Source organism: Eptatretus burgeri, chromosome 6 (assembly GCF_056783735.1).
Source record: "Eptatretus burgeri isolate ZD-2024b chromosome 6, Ebu_testis_v1, whole genome shotgun sequence".
Lineage (NCBI taxonomy): Eukaryota > Metazoa > Chordata > Myxini > Myxiniformes > Myxinidae > Eptatretus > Eptatretus burgeri.
Window position 1 is genome coordinate 96,129,513 of NC_140966.1, and position 20,938 is coordinate 96,150,450.

Here is a 20,938-nt window from a genome sequence, read left to right on the forward strand (position 1 = left end):
CGCAAAACTGCGAGAAAAAAAAAGGTGAAGACACCGCAAAACGCAAAAACAACACATGAAGACACCGCAAAACTGCGAGAAAAAAAATACGTGAAGACACCACAAAAAAAAAAAACCAGCAAACCGCAAAAAAAAAAAAAACACACGAAGACACCGCAAAAAACCGCAAAACTGCGAGAAAAAAAAAACGTGAAGACGCCGCAAAAAAGGCGAATACATAAAGCACAAGGCCACGAATCTATAAGCAAGTTGCAATTTATCAGCCGCGAATATACAAATAGCGAGATCCGACAGTACTTCTAATTGAGCAAACTTACAGCAGTAGTTGTTTACATGCTATCCTTTGGTTGAGTGATGTGATATGATGTTTGGTTTTCTTTTACTTGTCATGATGCATCATCTTCCATAAGCGGCACATTGTTGTGAGTGGCAACACTTGTTGGGGGCACAATTGTGTTGCTGCTGCTGCTGCTGCTGCTGAAGTGCCCCCTATAGGTTATAGTAAGACTTTGCAATTAGATCCATGGTGCCGGCAAAAGCTTACATACTCTTTGCGATTAACATCCATCCGAGGGACATTCACACACTGATGCCTTACCCTATCTGTGAAACACCAAGATGATAGTTTATAGCTGGGCCAAGATTTGAAACCACACCAGACAGCTCAGAAGTCAGTGCTTACCTTTTGACTATCCTGCCAACCCATATACACTATATATAGTGCCTTCAGAAAGTCTTGACTTTTTCACATTTTGTTGTGGTACAGCCTGAATTAAAAATGGATCAAATTGCGATTTCCTTGCACCGATCTACACAAAATATCTCATAATGGCAAAGTGCAATTTTTATTTTCGAAGTTTTTACAAATCCATTAATAATGAAAAGCTGAAATGTCTTGCATCAATAAGTATTCAAACCCTTTGCCATAACACTCCAAATTGAACTCAGGTGCATCAAATTTCCTTTGGTCATCCTTGACAATGTTCTACAACTTTACTGGAGTCCACCTGTGGCCAATTCAATTGATTGGACATGGTTTAGAAAGAAACACACCTTTCTATACAAGGTCCCACAGTTGACGGTGCATGTCAGAGCAGAAACTCGACCATTAAGTCCAAGGAACTGTCCGTAGAACTCCGAGATAGAATTTTTTTTTTTTTTTTTTTTTTTGTATACCTTGGTCGAGGCTCATATGAGAGCTAACACACAACTCACAGCAAGGAGGCATGAGACAAGAGGGGCGGGAGTGGAAGGGACAAAACAGTGGGGAACAGACACATTAGGTGAACTGTGGAAGGGAGAGGGATGGGGATGGGACGGGGAACATGGCGAAGAGAAGATGGACATTACAGGGACTTTCAGGAAGGAAAGCAGGAGAATTGAAGGAAGTGGGCTTGGGTGGATTATCGGGGGTAGAAAAGATCGAGGATTTGGATGGGGGAAGATAAGAGGTGGTGGTGAACAGCTGTTTTGAAAGCCTGGAGGGAAGAATGGGAAAGAATAGAGTGAGGAAGTTTATTCCAAAGGCGGGAAAAAAGAGGAATGAAAGAGTGAAGATGAGCAGTGATTCGTGGTTTTGGTAGTTTTACCAGAAGGGGGTTGTTGGCGGACCTTGAGCGCCCTGTGGAAAAATTGTGACGATGGAAAGGGTATAAAATAATTTCTCGAGTGTTGAAAGTTCTCAAGAGCTCCATCATTAGAAAATGGAAGGAATATGGAACTACCCAGACTCTTTCTCAAGCTCTGGCCATCCAAGAAACTGAGCAACTGGGCAAGAAGGACCTTGGTCAGGGAGGTGATCAAGAACCCACTGACCACTGACAGAACTGCAGAGTTCCTTGGCTGAGATGAGAGAACCTGCCAGAAGGCCAACTGTCTCTGCAGCACTTCACAAAACTAGGCTTTTTGAGAGAGTGGCCAGACGGAAGCCACTTCTGAGAAAAAGTCACATGAGAGCATGCCTGGAGTTTGCAAAAAGGGACGGGAAAGACTCCGAGAGCATGAGGCAGCATATTCTGTGGTCTGATGAGACTAAAATTGAACTTGTTGGTCTGAATGAAAAGCGCTACATCTTGTGGAAACCAAGCACAGCTAATCACCCATCTACCAGCACCCCTACCATGAAGCATGGTGACGGCAGCATCATGCTGTAGGGATGCTTTTCAGTGTCAGGGACTAGGAGACTTGTAAGAATAGAGCGAACAATGAATGGAGCCAAATACAGGCAAATCTTCAAGGAGAACCTGCTTCAGAGTGCGAAACACCTTCGACTGCGGTGAAGATTTACGTTCCAATAGGACAATGACCCCAAGCATACAGCCAAAGCAACACTGGAATGGCTTCAGAACAAGAATGTGAAAGTCCATGAGTGGCCCAGCCAAAGCCCAGACTTGAATCCCATTGAGAATCTGTGGAAAGACTTGTAGATTGCTGTTCATCGACGCTCCCCATCCAACTTGACAGGGCTTGAGCAAATCTGCAAGGAAGAATGGAAGAAAATCCTCAAATCCTGATGTGTAAAGCTTATACAGACATACCCAAGAAGACTCGAAGCTTTACTTCTACAAAGTATTGACTCGGGGGGGGGGGCGAGGGGGGTTTAATACTTACTGTATTGCCGGAAGACATTTCAGCTTTTAACTTTTAATTAATTTGAAAATGATTCTAAAAACATGTTTTCACTTTGTCATTATGGGGTATTTTGTGTCGATCGGCGACAAATGTATTTTTTAATTTCATCTATTTTAAATTCAGGCTGGAACACAACAAAATGTGACAAACATCAAGGGGTGTGAATACTTTCTGAAAGTGCTGTATGATGTCTGTAAATGTGTTAAACAATGCCATGCCTAGTATTCAAACCACAGTTATTGGTCAACATTCCACCAAGTAAATAAACCCTGATGATACCGCCGCTGCAACTGTTTACGTTCAAGCAACAATATGATGAGAGACATTTGATCAACCGGAAAAACAATGACGATGCAAAGAGACATCTTGATAGTGGTGAATGAAGCTTTTTTGAGTCAAGGAATGTAGTATATGCCTGGTGTTGGCTTAATGGTTAGGGTGGTGGGCTTGGGTCACTCGGCTGTTGAATTAACCCCAGGTGGGGTTGACTCTGCCTGTCATCCTTCCGAGGTCAGCAAAATGAGTGCCAGCTTGCTGGTATCCTGTGTCGGAGTGGCGACCCGTCCAGGATTGTGTCCAATTGCCCAGGAGACTGCTTAGGCAGCACCAACGCTCTGTACAGAGAATGGTCCCAATGGATGGATGGAATGTAGTATTACCTATTTACTGATAACTAAGTTAGCAACTGTGCAGTATCTTTCCTATTGGGAATGAACGAAAGGTACAATGACATTTCCATCCGCGCAAAGGACAAAAATCTCACACATACGACGTATAATCGAGTCAAAAACTATACAAAAGCCTTTTAATCCCAATAAACCATTCCTTTCATGCTGTGAGGCGCATGGAGCTGCCGAGGCAGATTCATTTGGCTAAGCAGTACAGTCCTGGGCGGGTCGCCACTCCAATGCAGGATACTCCAATGGCTTATTACCCTGGAAAGCTGGTACTAGTTTTGCTGACTTCGGAAGGATGACAGGCTGAGTCAACACACCTGGTATTGTTTCAACAGCACGACAGGGGCTCTAACTCAGGACCCTAAGCCAGATCTTAAGACAGCCACCTTAACCTTTAAGTCAACACCAGGTTTACACAATCCTTTTACTTATACTTGTTTTTTTTTTTCTTAACAACATGTTAATCATCAGGAAGATATTAATATTTGATACAAATCGAATGCAACATTGGTCAGAAAATCAGATAAACAGAAACAGACAGTTTGACACAACTTAACGATACGAGAACAGCACTCGGTAGAGCTCTCACCTCCACCAGGCTGAATCAAAATCTAATCGGCTTGTTCTTCGCACCTACTCAACCTGTCCACCAAGTTTCATCTGAATCCGTCCACAACTTTTTGAGACATCGTGCTACATGTAGTTTTTCGTCCGAACTCTCAATGGTGAAGAATCACATGGAAAAATTCGAGTATCTGGATCCAGATCTTCACTAAAATCGAATCAATTTGTCCTCGTCACACATCCAACCTGTTCACCAAGCTTAGTATTGTCATAATACATCCACCATCGGTGGAGGAGATAACAAAACATAAAATAACAGATTTGTATTGAAATATAGCTGAAGCCTGGTGTTGGCTTAGTGGTTAGGGTGACTGACTTGGGATCCTCGGGTCCTGAGTTTGAGCTCTGTTCCTGCTGAATTAACACCGGGTGGGGTCGACTCAGCCTGTCATCCTTCTGAGGTCGGCGAAATGAGTACCAGTGTACTGGTCCCGGTGTATGCCCCGGTGAGAATAGGTACACCATATCCCTGCGTGTCCTAAGAGGCGACTAAAGGGTTGGTGTCGGGAAGGGCATCCGGCCATAAAAAAAAAACATTGCCTCAAAAAGGGAACCATGATTGTCATGGAGCCCGCAAGGCTCACCCCTGCTCTCGCAGGGAAAAATGGTTGTGTGTGTGTATGTGTATATGTGTGTATGTGTGTATGTGTGTGTGTGTGTATGTGTATGTGTGTGTGTGTGTATGTGTATGTGTGTGTATGTGTGTATGTGTGTGTGTGTGTGTGTGTGTGTGTGTGTGTGTGTGTGTGTGTGTGTGTGTGTGTGTGTGTGTGTGTGTGTGTGTGTGTGTGTGTGTGTGTGTGTGTGTGTGTGTGTGTGTGTGTGTGTGTGTGTGTGTGTGTGTGTGTGTGTGCACGGTAATATAGGTATGGAGGCCCAGCTTGTTGCAAAACAACATGGGAGAGAGGGTCAACAAAAACAAAGAGAGGCAAAGGGGGACAAGAATGTACAGTTGCACTACAGAACGACGAGGAATGGAATTGCAGGTTAAATATATAATTGGATCTTTAAAAGTCCACAAACTAAACGCAGGCAGACTGAACAGCTAATATATCTTCATCCTCCCAAGACTGCACGTTTCCCCTGATGGCACCACACTGGAGTGGAAGTGTGTAATGAAGTCCAAACCCATTGGCGAATTAACCAGGACGAGACGGCTCAATGGCAAGCAAGCGTGCTACCAACTGAGACATCGTGCTACCCTTGGGCTGTCCATAATTTCGCAGTACTAATCTGACGATTGTCTACACTTGTGCAAGCATCTTCCTCTTAATGAACGAGTCGTTGACGCAAATATTGTTGCTGAACTTTTAGAAATTGCAAGAAAAGTTACATTTCGACATTTTCACTGATTTAACTAAAATAATTGATCAGAAACATTGGGGAGGCTCGAAAAGTTGCCATCGTCCCTTAACTCTCCAACCATCTCCTCCGACGTACCCCTGGCAGGCAGAGCGCATCCCTTCATCAGTTCCGTCCTCGTCTCCACTCCCAGGGCCATCCGGTCCATTTGTCTGCAAATGCTCAAGACCGGCTGGCCCATCCACGATCTCATGCCTGAGGGCGAAAGCTTCTGGTGGCAGAGAGAACTCCGGGAAGTCCGCTGGAAGACACAAATCCAAGAGCAAACGTGATAGAAACAATGCCCTTGATAAAGATCTGAGCACAAGACCTAGGAAACTCTCACTGCACATTTGCAGTGGTACCGTATTTGTCGGCGTACAAGTTGATACTTTTTTCCCCCGGAAGTCCGGGCCTCGACTTGAACTCAGCATCGACTTCTATGTGGTTTTAAGACATTGAATTGCTTAAATGAAAAAGAAATGTAAAGTGTGATATCTCCAGACATAACTGCATAATTGGTGGATTAAACACACCACAGCAAGTTTCCACAACGTCGTGGATGCGTTCCCAGAAAGTGCGATGTGAAGCAAGACCACGTTAAGCAGACGAGGTGTTCCTATAGACGTCACGTGAAAATGGGGTGATGTATACACAGGGCACTTTTTTAGGTCACCTTAACATAACTTGAACCTCACTTTATTACAAATTAGAGACAAATATTCAACAAATCAACAAGCAGTCATAGACTGGTACTTTTGAAATCGTCAACTTGACCTCTGACCTTGTCTAATAAAAGCTGTCTCTTGAGAAGGTAGCGACGCAAACCAAAGGTTTCTACGATGATTCTGCACCAAACCATCAAAAATCGAATGTTTTGGATGTTTGACCTCACTGTGACCTTGACCTTTGACTGATATTGACCAAAATCTAATCAGCACTAGCCATCACCCTCCTGAATCACATGGTGTAATTTGATATTGGTAGCTTCTTCCGTTCTCGAGTTATCTGTACCAAACCATCAAAAATCGAATATTTGACCTTACTGTGACCTTGACCTTTGACCGATTTTGACCAAAATCTAATCAGCACGAGCCATCACCCTCCTGAATCACTTGGTGTAATTTGACATTGGTAGCTTCTTCCGTTCTCGAGTTATCTGTACCAAACCATCAAAAATCGAATATTTGATCTCACTGTGACCTTGACCTTTGACCGATTTTTACCAAAATCTAATCAGCACTAGGCATCACCCTCGTGAATCACGTGGTGTAATTTGACATTGGTAGCTTCTTCTGTTCTCGAGTTATCTGTACCAAACCATGAAAAAATCGAATATTTGACCTCACTGTGACCTTGACCTTGACCTTTGACCGATTTTGACCAACATCTAATCAGCGCTAGCCATCACCTTCCTGAATCACGTGGTGTAATTTGACATTGGTAGCTTCTTCCGTTCTCGAGTTATCTGTACAAAACCATCAAAAATCGAATATTTGACCTCACTGTGACCTTGACCTTTGACCGATTTTGACCAAAATCTAAGCAGCACTAGCCATCACCCTCCTGAATCACGTGGTGTAATTTGACATTGGTAGCTTCTTCTGTTCTCGAGTTATCTGTACCAAACCATCAAAAATCGAATAGTTGACCTCACTGTGACCTTGACCTTTGACCGATTTTGACCAAAATCTAATCAGCGCTCGCCATCACCCTCCTGAATCACCTGGTGTAATTTGACATTGGTAGCTTCTTCTGTTCTCGAGTTATCGGTACCAAACCATCAAAAATCGAATATTTGACCTCACTGTGACCTTGACCTTTGACCGATTTTGACCAAAATCTAATCAGCGCTCGCCATCACCCTCCTGAATCACGTGGTGTCATTTGACATTGGTAGCTTCTTCCGTTCTCGAGTTATCGTGCCTACAAACACACACAAACAAACACACACACACAAACACACAAACACACAAACAGATGACGGAAGTCATCAATATACTTACGAAATCTAATAAGGAACGCGAATGGACAAGTAAATGAACAATTACAGGGGTACTCGCCAAAATGCATGGTCAAGATTGCTCGTCAGGGCGGGGGGAGGTGAGGGCGTGTCGTGTACAGGGAGGGAGATCAGGCCTTCGTGTCTCGTACGGACTGCTCAAATAATTTGTGGGCTGGGGCAGGCAAATGTACTTCCGGGCGAGTCACGTGGCGACTCCGGCCCCCGATCGGGCTTTTGGATGAGCCGAGCGCCGGATCTGAGATCGAGAAATCTCCGAGAGAGCTTGTGTTGAGAAAACCAAGAAAGCTAATCGTAGCTTTATATTAAAGTTCGGTGGACAGACATCGAGCGCTTGTATTAGAATGTGTCAGGTGTTCATTTATTATTAAGCCGTGGTGAACTGCGACAAAATCTAAAAGGCTATGAACTCGTGCTGATGACTATTGTCGCTTCTTTTAAATTGTGTATCTCTATACGATAACAAACATGTTGAAAAACTATTTACATTCCTAATTTGTCCGAAAGGCAGTCCCGCAAAAGCAATTCAAATAATATGCACAAAAACAACCGACAGTTTTGCTCACTACTGGAGTTCATTTTGCGTCGTATTATAGTCCAACTTGTACTCCACATCGACTCGTACACTGAAAAATACGGTATTTTGACCAGGGAGTACATGGCCAATGTAGTCCCACCCTGTGAACATTCAGAAACTGCTACATAGTAATACATTCGTTGACCATGACCTCCCTTTACTAAATCGATGCGAACTATCTTTCCATCCATTGGGACCATACTCTGTGCAGTGTCGGTGCTGCCGAAACAGTCTCCTGGGACATTGGGCAGAATCCTGGACGGGTCGCCACTCTGACACGCAGGATACTCGAATGGCTCAATCATCGCAGCAAGCTGGTACTTATTTTGCCGACGTTGGAAGGATGACAGGCTGAGTCAACCCCACCAGGTATTAATTCATTGGCTGAACGCGAGTTTAACTCAGGACCCTCGGAACCCAAGCCCACCACCTTAACCATTGAGCCAATACCAGGCGAACTACCTTTAATTACTTTGAATTTCTTCAAATGGTTCCAAATCCATTTCTTCATTCACGTTTCCAACACCTTTCCCACAAATGAAGTCAAACGAACAGGTGTATAGTTCTCCAATTCTTCTCTGGATCCTTCATTAAATAATGATGACACATTTGATACTCTCCGATCCTCCGATTCATACCCTGACTCCAATGAGCCGTTGAAGATATCGGTTAACATCACGCTTATCTGCTTTGACGCCTCCTTCGATACTGTTGGATATGTGTGTGTGTTTTAGAGTGTTTGTGTGTTTTGGGGTCTTTTCCTCTCAACTTCTTTCTTTCTTTTTCTCTATTCTCTATTTTTTTTTACGTGTCTATGGAGATGAGAACTCTTGCAAATTGCTTTTGTAAGGCTCACTTGGTTGTAAGGCACCTGGATGGGTTTGAGGGTAGCGCAGTAGCAACCGAAACACAAATCCAAAACAGGTTCTTCCTGATGACTCCATCTTTCCCTATTCAGGTGAACAATAATGACAATGAGGAAAAAAACATTTTATTTCAGTGACGGATCCAGAGAGAGAGGGGAGGGGAGAGGGGGGAACGGGGGTGGCGCCTCCTGGTAATTCGATTTTTGTGTGAAACGGTCGACTCGGGCTAAAAGCGAAATTATAGGTTGTAATCATAATGTAATGCCTGGAGTTGGCTTAATGGTTAAGGTGGTAGGCTTGGGATCCAAGGATCAATCCCGCTCAGCTGTTGAATTAATACCAGGTGGGGTTGACTCTGCCTGTCACCCTTCCGAGGTCGGTAAAATGAGTCCCAGCATGCTGGTATACTGTGTCGGAGTGGCGGCACGTCCAGCAGCGTGCCCAATTGCCAAGGAGACTGCTTAGGTAGCACCAACGCTCTGCACAGAGTATGGTCCTGATGGATGGGATGGATGGATCATAATGTACCTTTCTTTCATGACAGACGTTATTAGTTTTCATATAGCAGGTTATTAGTTTCTCAATGTACATAAACTCAGCAGTCTTTTTGAGTGTATGAAAGTTTTCTTTGGGTGGTGTTGAGTAGACCGCTTCCTCGGTCGCCCTCGAAAAAAAACATGCATTTTCTCATTTTCCTCTGCATGGGAATTGTAATCAAAACGCACCTTTCTTCGCTTAAAACGTATCTTTATTTCACGACAGAAGACGCATTGTTCATTCTTCAAATGTACACCAGAGGCCTGCATCCAAAGGCATGAAGCCTGAGGCCTATACGTAGCGACCAAAATGGCGATGGTCAGGTTACAATTGTGGGTGGTAGTAGGCCGGCTGTCCGAATATGCGGAAAGAGAGAAACTGATGGAGAAATCCGGCTACTTCAACATACACTATCTATTATCTGGCCCTGGACCTTTATCTTGTCTTAAATACCTCTGCCGCCGAAGGTGAAGGAGGTTGTGTTTTCACGCCATTTTGTCGATGTACAGGATAGCTCAAAAAAGTTGTGGACGGATCCAGATAAAATTTTGTGGATAGGTTCGGTGTGTGACCAGGACAAATTGATTCGATTTTGGTGAAGATCTGGATCTGACGACGAGAATTTTTTCATCAATTCTTCACCGTTGAGAGATTGGGCTCAAAAACGATATATAGCATGAAATCCCCCCCCCCCCAACCCCATGTTCTAATGTATTGCCATATTTTGCTATTATATTTAATATCCTTGGTCATATCGTTCTCATACTCTATACCGGGCGTAGTGGCATGCGCCTGTAATCCGGCGACTCAGAGGCTTGGGTTGGAGGATCGCTTGAGGACGGGATCTCTGTGCTGGGCCGCGCTATGAGAGGGTGTAGGGCAGCCCGGAATCATGGCGAAACCCAATCCTTATCCCTGTGTCGTAAGAGGCGACCAGGGTTGCGTCAGGAAGGGCATCCGGCGTAAAACCTGTGCCAAACCAGTGTGCGGATCATGACGGATGATCCGCTGTGGCGACCCCTAACGGGAGCAGCCGAAAGAAGAGGAGAAGAATATCCTTCTCATACTCTTTGTCTTGTCTAGTTATTTTCTTAGCTAGTATCTGTTTACTCCGATACTGATACAGTCCCACCGCAGTCCCATTATTTTAAACCAAATAAATACCGCTTGCTTATCCTTATCAGCACTCATTTCCTGGCTGCCCAAGCACCCATGTGTGAAACGACCAAAGCGACGGTTGAAGGATCTTGAGCCGATAGGTGTCACGGGCCTTGTGAAGCGAGGCCTCGGTGATCAAGGCAGTGGTCTGTTGTCTATACACCACCCAAACAACAACTATGTGGCATTCTCTCAAGCAAGGCATTTAACACGGAGGTTACGTGGGCCCTTGCTATTATTTCCGACTATTTTCTCTTAAACGACTCGACTGGGGACCATAAAAGCCATATCATCACAAAGGTCTTTTTTGATGACTTACGGGAAGCTCGAGACATTGTGAAAGGAAACATCCATCATTTTTCACTTTTAACGATGCGTATGCATGTATTTGCACCGGGAAGAAGATAATTGGTTTTGGGTCTTATGGTCACTTGGGAGTTGCAATTCAAACGTTTTCACATATCTCGCAGGATGGCGAGTTGGACGGGTGACCGCGACGGGCCATGACATGTAGGAGCCGTTTTGATTGCATGTTTCTGTGAAGTCGGTGAGAGCATTATGGAGGGGGGGGAAGCATTAAATATTTAGCTGTTTTGATGAGGTAATGGAGAAATATGGAATGATTGATGTGGGTATGTCCATTTGCTTTTATGAGTGGGAGGATTGTGAGGAGGGGAGGACAGAGTTGGGAGTGGAAGGTGGGAGAGAGCAAAGATGGGACAGAGTTGGGAGGGTGAGGTTGAGGCTTTGGGGGGGGGGCACATGGGGAGGGGATTGACGCATTTGGGCTGTGAGGGGAGTTGAGGACTTGAAGCAAAATTTTACATTTCACGGATATGACTTGGGTCCCTGATCATGTGCGTGCGCGTGCGTGCGTGCTTAAAATATGTACTGTACAGTAACACGTATCACTATACACCCTCCGTAAATGACAAAAATCCACAGACACTTCCAGAATCATACGTCCATAAAACCGGGAAACACCTGCGAGTGACCATGCCCGTGCAAGATCACGTGATGTGCCATCGTTTTTGGTCAAGCGACCCTCTGCGAGCAAGAGCAATGCTGCACCGGCCGACTTTTGTTTTCGGATATTTTTTGTTTTTGCCATTTGCCGATTGTTTTGAGACGTCTCGTCAAATCTGGGGTTGGAGTTACGTCAGGATGCAAAATGTCAGCTTTTGAGCATGTCTCGAAGTATGAAACATTTATGTCAGTGTGCAAGTCAGTGTGTGAATCGTTATGAAGAGCCTTCCTTGTAGGTTAGGTATAAAAAAAAGAGCAATCCTCACAGGTTGTCGTATCTTGATCCAAGAGTTCCAGTCGCTCTTCTTCACCATTGCCAGAATACAAACCAGCTGCCGCAGCGTACAAGCCAACAGACGCAGTGAGGTTTTCCACATCACTTCCCTCTGTCTCTTCATTTGGCTCTGGGAGTGAGGGTTTGTAGTTGTTCAGAATGAAAAGCATGCAGTTATAAAATCAGCAACTTGTGCAAAGGGTAAAAGGCTGCATTTCAAGAAAGGTCAAGGCGAGATGGTGCAGTCGCACGGTCCATGTTGACAAAACGAGAATACAGGGTACCCACAAATTGTCGTTCGAAAGTCAAACCATCATAAATAAAAAAAATAATGACATGAGAAACAACAATGCGGTTTGCTGCATGTGAAAGAACATTTATCAAAGTTATATTGACCTTTTTGGGGGCCATTCTTCTTTGCACCAAGCGGAGTCATTGGACCATTCTTCTTTGCTAAAGCGACCATCATGTCTGACAATTACCTGGATATGTTGGAGGACAATTTGGTGAACCTGCAACCAGATGGCATTTCCCAACAGGATGGAGACCCCCCCCCCACAATGGAGTCTGATGGTGTGCTATTTCCTTAATGAAAACTTCAATGATCGATGGATTGGGTGTGATGGTCCAATTCTGTGGCCACCACGTTCGCTGGACATAACTCCTCTGGATTTTTTTTTCTATTGGATTATGTGAACATGGTAATGAATCTGTGGAAGAGGATTAGGACTGCAATCAAAACCATAAATGTAGGAATGCTGAACCAAACCTGGAAGGAGATCGGTATTACCTTAAAGTGTTACGTGTGACAAGGGGTGCTCACATACAAATGTACTGATGATGGATGATAAATGATAAAATCTACAAGTCCAGACAAAACTTTGAGAAATGGTATTTCACAAAAAGCAAACCACATCATAATATCCCATTTCATTATTTTTTCATTTCGGTTTTAATTTGGAACGGTAATTTGTGGACAACCCATACAACAATGTGGTCAATCATACCTGTGCCAAATCAACACCCCATTACTTCCATCTATTGCAGGTAGTGTAATCACACAGTTAAGTACAAGCAAGAAAGGGCACAAGCACATTGTGACCTTGTCATATTAAAAGGAAATAGAAAACTTAGCCTCCGTAACTTAATTATAAATGGGACAGTTGGCTTTATCTCACAAATTAAAAGTTTTGTTCGGAAATGCATTGCACAGTGCTGGCACCTCATCAGCAAATGAGCTTCAAGTGGAATGCAATTTGGAACCAAACGCCGACTTGCCAGCTAAATGGCGAGCATACAATCAAGAGTTATTCTGCCACCCCAAAGAAACAAAAATTTCTGGGAAAAAAACGACACAACCTGTCCTGCCAAATCTGCTGAAAAATGCTTTCCAGTTTTGTAGACCACTCCACATTGTGTTGCACAATACTCCATCCCACTGACAGAGAAATAGCAGCTGCGTCACTCTCTGCTTTTGCGGACTTCCATTAGATGTTGATCTAATAAATGGAACAGGTCTTACTATCTGGGAAAAATCTCAAAGTCTCACCCTGTCGCTCCAGAAGGAATGTCGAGCTTACACAACTATTTATTTCCACGACCAGCCACTGGAAGAGCTTCATTTTCTTGAACTTCCAGGCCTCAATATCAGCCGTGACCTCTCTTGGGTTGACCATCACAAATATGGCTTCCAAAGCCAGCTGCAGACTTGGCATTCTCCGTCATTCCAAGTCCTTTTTTGATAAATCAGAACTACTCACAACCTGCAGAGGCATGACAGAAGTAAATAGACACCTTAAATTTATTCATTTCATCCGTATAAAGCAAGTTTTACTTGGTGATTTGTACTTATATTCAACTATTTATTTACAGAAATGCGTTCCTGAGTCTTGTACGACAATTAACTATCCCTCGAAACCAGGTAGCACACGACCTTTCCGGTTTTCAAAGAGGAAGAATTGTTGGCCATTTGGAAGGTGGAGTCAGCCAGCATCAGATAACTCAGAACCTTGGTATTCTGCTTTCTACGGTCAATCGGGTGATTGTGAGATTTATCAGCAAAGGCAAGGAATCCACAGCTTCCCGTTCTGGTTGACCTGGACCCACAGAAAGGTGTCCTCGAGCTGTGAAGCGGTCCATTGAGAAAACTCCCCGTTGCAAGGCAGCAGATGTTGCAGAAGAGGTCCAAGCTAGCTCAAGAACTGCAGTGCGGTACCTTCATCAACTAGGCTATGATGGGAGAGCAGCGAGGAGAAAACCTCTTCTTAGACCAGCTAACATTCAAAGGAGAAAGAAGTGGGCTGACGAGATGGCCAACAGATCCTTGGAGCTTTGGCAAACTGTCATTTTTTTCAGATGAGTCCCAATTTGCTCAATTTTCTGATAGTGGATGCGTATGGGTTTCGAGACTTCCCAGTCAAGAGTTTTATTTGAACCGACTGCAGCAAACTGTCAAACACGGTGGTTTTTCAGTGATGGTGTGGGGAGCAATCTGGAGTGCTGGTCGGTCAGAGCTTGTGGAGTGTGTTGGCAACATCAACTCTACGATCTACATTTATATCCTTGAGGATGGACGTCTTCCCGTCTTCTCCACTGGCCAGATGGTCAAAAACAACACTCTCTTCATGGAAGATGGAAGTCCATGCCACACTCCAAAAAAGACCAAAGAATGGCAGGACAGAAATGGGATCAAGCGACTTCCATCGCCAAGTCAGTCTCCAGACAGGAATCCCATTGAACACACCTCTGGGCCATATTGGATCGAGCAGTGCGGAAAAAGTCCAGGAAACCAACACCACAGGAAGAATTCCTAAACTTCATACGTGAAGCCTGGGCAGAAATCCCACAAGAAAATTTGGGAACTCGTTAGTTCTTTGTCTGAAAGAGTTATTGTGTTAAAATCTGCGAATGGCCAGTCCACCAAATACTAGTGAGCGTATTAAAATGGATCAAATATACTTCAAATGTTCAACAAGCAAATTATTTAAACATCATAGTGTCTATTTACTTCTGTCATGTCTGTGTGCAAGGCCTTTGTCCAAGGCTCCACAGAGTTCTGCTCTCCTCAATGGTCTGGCGCCCCAGCATCACATCTGTCTGGCCGGGAATTTGCATAACCAAAAGCACTCAAAATTATTGGCATTTCCCATCCCATGATGAGGCTGAAGTTCAAGACATGTTGCTCTTATACAGCAGACAGATCGACGGACTCCCTGTTTTTATGCCTCTCCACCAATCTAGCTCCCTCTGCCTTGTCAGACCTCAGACGTGGCCCAGCTCCTCCAGGACGTAAGCATTCTGCCACTATACCCCTCCCTAATGAATTCCCAAAATACAGGTTAACTGTACACATCGTTTCTTCTTCCATTTTTCTCCCATTTGTGGAACCGCCTGACTGAGGCTGTTCAATGCCACTTTTTCATTCAAGGCTACAAGCAGATGGTGCACCATCTCATGACATCCCCCATCCCAACCTAGCTCTTGAGTCATGTCTTTTTGTTTTTCCACCTCACTCAACCCTCTTGCTTGAAAGCAGGCCACTTTGTTCCCTTCCCTTCATATGCATGTTCATTCTTCTGCCTGCCAAATCCAAATGTGGCCCAACTATGCCACTGTCAATTAATTGCCTTATTACCTACCGTGTCTCGCCCTTCCATGAGCCTCAATTTTCTCGAGAAAAAGAAAATCCTTTTGTCAACTGCCATTTCATAAAATATTCTCCAGCAGTTAATACCTGGGAACGTACAGCAAAGACACTCTTGGGAAGGAGTGAGTTGGGTTCATGCAAGACCCACATTTGGGTTTGAAAAAGGAAGAAAACACACTCAGCAAAATATTTATTTTAACACAACTTTTGCCCATGCAACTGTCACCGATTGACATGCAGACATACATCAACAAGGGTTTACATACAAAATCCTCAGTTTGACCAACGGTAGGTAAGCCTCCTATCACTTTAACAGGGTGGGCCTCGAGAAAATTAGCAAATGTTTCAACAACTCTTCCCTCGTCTTCTCCTGAGGGTTTTGTGTACTCTTGCAACAACATGACAACAAGCTGAACAGATCTGTAAGGGTCAAAATACCCAGGATGTGGCACAGCTTACATACGTACCTTCAAGGCCACCGTCACCATGGCCCTCAGATTTTCCACGCTCTGACATGCCATCGCCGCCAAGTCCTGATGAGCCATCCTTACCACAAAAGCTGCAAAGGACAAATTCAGTCAATTTGTTTCATTTTGCAAGAATTAAAGATTTATGGGTACAAATCTTACAGAAAGCAAAAGTCTTACAGATTTGGATATTAAGGATGTGACACGAAAACCTGGATCCGCCATCGCATTAAAAGCAGCTATTGGGGACTTATTTTGGTGAATAATGTGGACTGCAAAAAACCCTTGGACATTTGAATGGGGGCAGTGGTGGTCCAGTGTAATTGAACACAAAAGAGCAGGTCGGGGGAACGTTTCCCAGTCGGAGGGCCGTAACAGCGATTTCGTAAACTTGCTGCAGGCCGGATCTACGCCTCGTGGTGTTTTAATAAAATAAACAGCACAGAATGATGCAGATAAGTAATGTAAAATAATCATGCTGAATGTTTTTAGTGCACATGTAAAAAAAATATCCCCGTGGAGGACTGATGGTTCATTCCCCCAACAGGTGGGGTGAAAATGAGGATTGGGGGAAGATGCCATGGCCATCCCCTTCCTGGAGTGGTACAGTCATGGGGAACCCAAACGCATTTTTTTTTTTCTGAAAACCATTGAGAATCATTACTCATGGTCTAATTTGAAGGGAAAAAAAATTGAATTTTTTTTTTGCCAATTACAGTGTCGACAAGCTCAAATGAGCTAAGATCCTCATCCTCTGAATGATGACGTCATAAAAACGAATATGACGTCACTGTGATGTATCAGGTTTGCGATAAATTATATATATCTGTGGTAATGCCTGGCTTGATTCCCGCAAACAGAATTCAAACAGCTTGCCTTGTTTCGGAGATAATGGTATAGGCGATTTCCATTAGCGAAGATATTTTGACGTCATAACTTTTTTTTTTCAAGGAGAAATTTTCAAAATCAGAGATGGTTCCTGCCTGCGCGGGGTATTTTTACATATATATGCCAAGTTTAAGGAAGTTTCGATGAAAACTGGAGGCTGTGAAACAAAAAAGTCCACAAGAAGAAGATGAAGAACAACAATGTGAGTAAGACTTGGAGATCCTCCACGAGGATCTAAAAAAAGGCCCCAGGATGTGGATTTTCGATTTTCCCATCGTCGTCACATCCGGAATCCATATTGATGTGAACGGTTGTTCACATGGAGAGACTGTGCATGTCGAGCTCGGATTCCAAAACGGATCACATCATTATTAGCATCACTGACGGTTCTCAGAATGTTGAAAGTGATCATTGGGATTTTGAAAACGCTTCCGGAGGGATTGTCGAGACGTATAGTTTTGAGCCTTGTGCGAGTGATTCAGAGGAAGTAGGCGGAAGTGTTTGTGAAGTTGATAACGCTGGTCAAATGATCACTACAGATTCGTCGGTTTTGATTTCCCATTAGATCATCGGTTTATAAGGGAGGGAATTTGTATTAATTCATAAATTGGTACATATACATATACATATATATATATATATATATATATATATATATATATATATATATATATATATATATATATATATATATATGTTACTCAAGCAGAAATCGGCCAACATCGCCCGACAGTACGGGCACCGCGGACAAAATGGGTGACGAATGCTTTGTCCCACTGTCACAGACTGACCAGGTGTCTTGAATGTTCCGGTACCATCCTATTTCATACTTTTCCTAGATGCCATTTGTGTCCGTGCCGTGTCCCACAGTCACGTCCGTGAGGCGTGAGGTGTCAATGTCCCTCCCCAGTGGATGGGGGATTGTAGAGGAAGGAGGAGGGTGGAGGGGAGTGTGGGATGGTGGTGGGTATTGTGGGGGCGATGATTTATGGTAGATTGTGGAGGGGTGTGGCAGTGGTAGACCGAGAGGTCAAATCCTCTCGTAGGAGTATATGACGATACATATATACATACTTTCTCTCAACTATAAATAAATGGTGGTTCATTTGACATTTGCAGAAATTTGTTTTGATAATAGATAATTATTTTCAAGTGCTCTTGTGGTAACTGCCGGGCAATGGCAACAGGTGTTTGATTCACCACTCAAATTGTCTCTGTGAACATGAGCTGATAGCTCGGTAGAGATGATGTTAGAGTTTCAATTGACGGCTGTTTCTTGCGCTTAGTCATGGGGGTGCAGATAGGTAATGTCAGTGAGCATCCCCTCTCAAACGTGGAAGATAACCACAAGATCGAGCCATCTCTGTTGTTTCATAACAGTTGTCTGTAAGACGTTCCGAGCACAAAAGCGAACATTTTTTAGACCCGATTCACACTCGGGATTTTGGAGAAACGTCGTCCAACATTCTGGCAAACTTAGGGGTGTTTCGGCTGTTGTTGCGGCATGAAACCATCTCGGTTTATCTCTCTCGAAACCACAACCACCAAGAATGCATCGACTCGGGATTGTGGAAAAATCGAAAATCATTCGCCGTTTGAGTTAAATCGTGCTGCGATGGAACCCGTACACAGTATGGATCTGGTAGTCTACATCCAGGTGTGACATCACGGCTAATCTGAGGACGAAGAAGAAGATTTAGACTTTTAATCGCAATTTTACAGACTTTACAATTCAGAAATCAAAAGACACATCCATTTTGGAGGGTATCGAGGGATAGATTAGCGTTGAGGTGATCTGAGCATTTGGGTTCCCCTTAGTCAATGGCATGATACTTAATATTTCATGAAGTTCGGTCTGCATCTGGGCGTTGATTCCTGAGAAGATATTGAAATAAATTACCTGAATTTGAGGCGAAACCCCCATTTTCAGCCTCTTATAGAAGATGAATCCAGATGGAGAGTACAACCCCAATGAGACCTTACTGTTGTGATAATATATTGTTACGAATTCTCCGCCCGCCGGCGTGCGAACGACCGCGTTTCACCAATAGCGGCCGCTTCACCCACCAAACGTGCAATTCAGTCGCGGCTTTCCGGATCAATGCCAAAAACCAGTCACGGGTGTGTTCTTAACCACACCACAGCCCAGTCAATACCCTAACTTAGTGTCTCCCTTCCCTACTGTCTCCCTCCCAACCTATCACCTTTGCCTGTCTCTGTCCATACCCACCCTTTTCGGTGGTTGGTGGTCGGCGTGGTGGAGAAGGTGGTTGGCGTTGTGGTTGGTCCAAAATAACGATAGTAAAAGAAAAACGGCTACCTCAAAGATCACAGCCCAGGTGACACGAATAATCCCTTGAAACAACGGTGGGGAAATCTATCTGAACACAGACTTATCAGCATAACTGATCTTGGGACCTATATGGTGCTCTGCGAATTTCCACAGCCGTAACAATATCATACCAAATTTGGTCCATTGCGGTCATGTAGTTTGTGAGGAAAATATGTTTTAGTGAATAGGAGGGATGAGGGGAGAGAGGCCGTGGCCCCCTTTCCAGGTAAAATATGACCATGGGTCATGGGGAAGCACAACTTCAGGTTTGGACATGGTCTGAGAAGAAGATTTTTGAATGAAATACCAATATTTGTGGCAAAACCTGACTTTTATCCCCTTTAAATTGGTGGATCCAGATGGCGAGCACAGCCCCATGAGACCTGACTGTCATGATGCATTGAACCAAATTTAGTCCGTCTCACTCAGACGGTTGGCAAGATGTTTGAGTGATGATGCGGGGTTTGGGGAGGGGGCCCGCGGCCCCCTTTACGGGGGAGATACGGCCATGAGGAGCACAACTTAAGGTCAGGGCATGGTCCCGATGCATCGAGGCGAGTTTGGTCTGAATCTGCCTTTTGAGGAACGCATCCAGATGGGGAGTACAACCACATGAGACTATGCTGTCCTGATGCATCATACCAAATTTGGTCCATATCGGGAGGGTAGATTGTGAAGAGAAGACGTTCGAGTCAAATGTTAACGGACATATGTATGGCCGGCCAGACACTGGGACAAACTATGAGCATATTTCGGAGAAATAACCTGAAAATGATGTAATGTAACAACACATCCTGATTCTTGATTACCAACTCAACAAAGCTCATCAACGATCTCTCTGACTCTGGAAAATCCTCTTTATTGATAACCACCCTATGCCGCGACACCCCTCATCCATCACATAGGCAGGCAGCAGCCTCTTTACTCGAGTCAGACCTTGATAGAACCACAAGCTGGTAAAACTCTTGAAACATGTCCTTTGATCCTGACAAATCTCGCACTCACACTCGCTCTCTCCAAAAGGACCGTCTGGGAAACCCTCCTCCTCCCACCCCTGCCAAGCCCCACGCTTGTCTAATTTGACAAGCTAATCCCCCTCTCCCATCTACTTTCTCAACAAACCTCTTAAGGAAGTTAAGTTACTCGAACTCCTTGGTCTCATGAACAGCCATTTCCTTTCTTGGGTAAGGAGGCAAAACGTACCATTTCTAAATTAATTATTTGACACGACTTGGCCAGGGTTTGAATCAAACTCACGACATCCCAGATTCAGTGTTGACGCACTAACGACAACGGCACCGAGTCGTGCACTTGATCCACTTTTCGGCTGGAATAAAAAGATCCACGTTTTACATCCAATCAAGATCAACTCTCCACCAATTTAAACCTTTGCAAAAAAAACTCAACTTCTGCATTAAAAAGCATTTTCAACATTAACCAAAAAAAAAACAAAAAAAAACCTTGTGCCATTTCAATTTATAATTCAAAGAATGCCTTGAAGTGAACGCACAAGTTAGCAATGGCAGAGATCATTGTTCACGTACATGCCACCGTTGGGCAGCAAGGCTGGAGAAGGAGAAGCATCTCCACCTGCATAAAGAAGCTTGAGAATGAGCCAGGTTTGAGCCACCTGGTGTCGACACAGCTCCATGGCGATGCGTGCATTATGATCGCAGAGCTCTGCAAATGGTCTGTACTCATGCAAGCCAGAAGGGGAAGCAACATGATTAGGGATTGAATACCTGGCATAATTACCACGACAAAAGTATGTTTCTGGTAAAGAAGCAGTTCAGTTGCACAGCATTCATCTTTGGAGCCATCTATATACAAGTAAGTGGTTGAATCCCCCCCTTATTCTCTTCTGCCTCTCC

The 20,938-nt window shown here is 44.1% G+C and overlaps 1 protein-coding gene across 1 annotated transcript in view; it reads right to left on the minus strand.

Annotated features, from left to right (window-relative positions):
• Positions 1–2,686: 2,686 nt before the first annotated feature.
• Positions 2,687–20,938, minus strand: part of LOC147025396 (GATOR2 complex protein WDR24-like) — a 41,354-nt gene continuing 23,102 nt past the window's right edge. Inside the window, exons 9-13 of the mRNA XM_085887078.1 lie at positions 20,612–20,758; positions 15,848–15,939; positions 11,727–11,864; positions 5,373–5,535; positions 2,687–3,245 (exon numbers count right to left, since the gene is read on the minus strand). Coding sequence (XP_085743204.1) covers positions 3,143–3,245; positions 5,373–5,535; positions 11,727–11,864; positions 15,848–15,939; positions 20,612–20,758 — 643 coding nt within the window. The 3' untranslated portion in view covers positions 2,687–3,142. The remainder of the gene's footprint in view (positions 3,246–5,372; positions 5,536–11,726; positions 11,865–15,847; positions 15,940–20,611; positions 20,759–20,938) is intronic.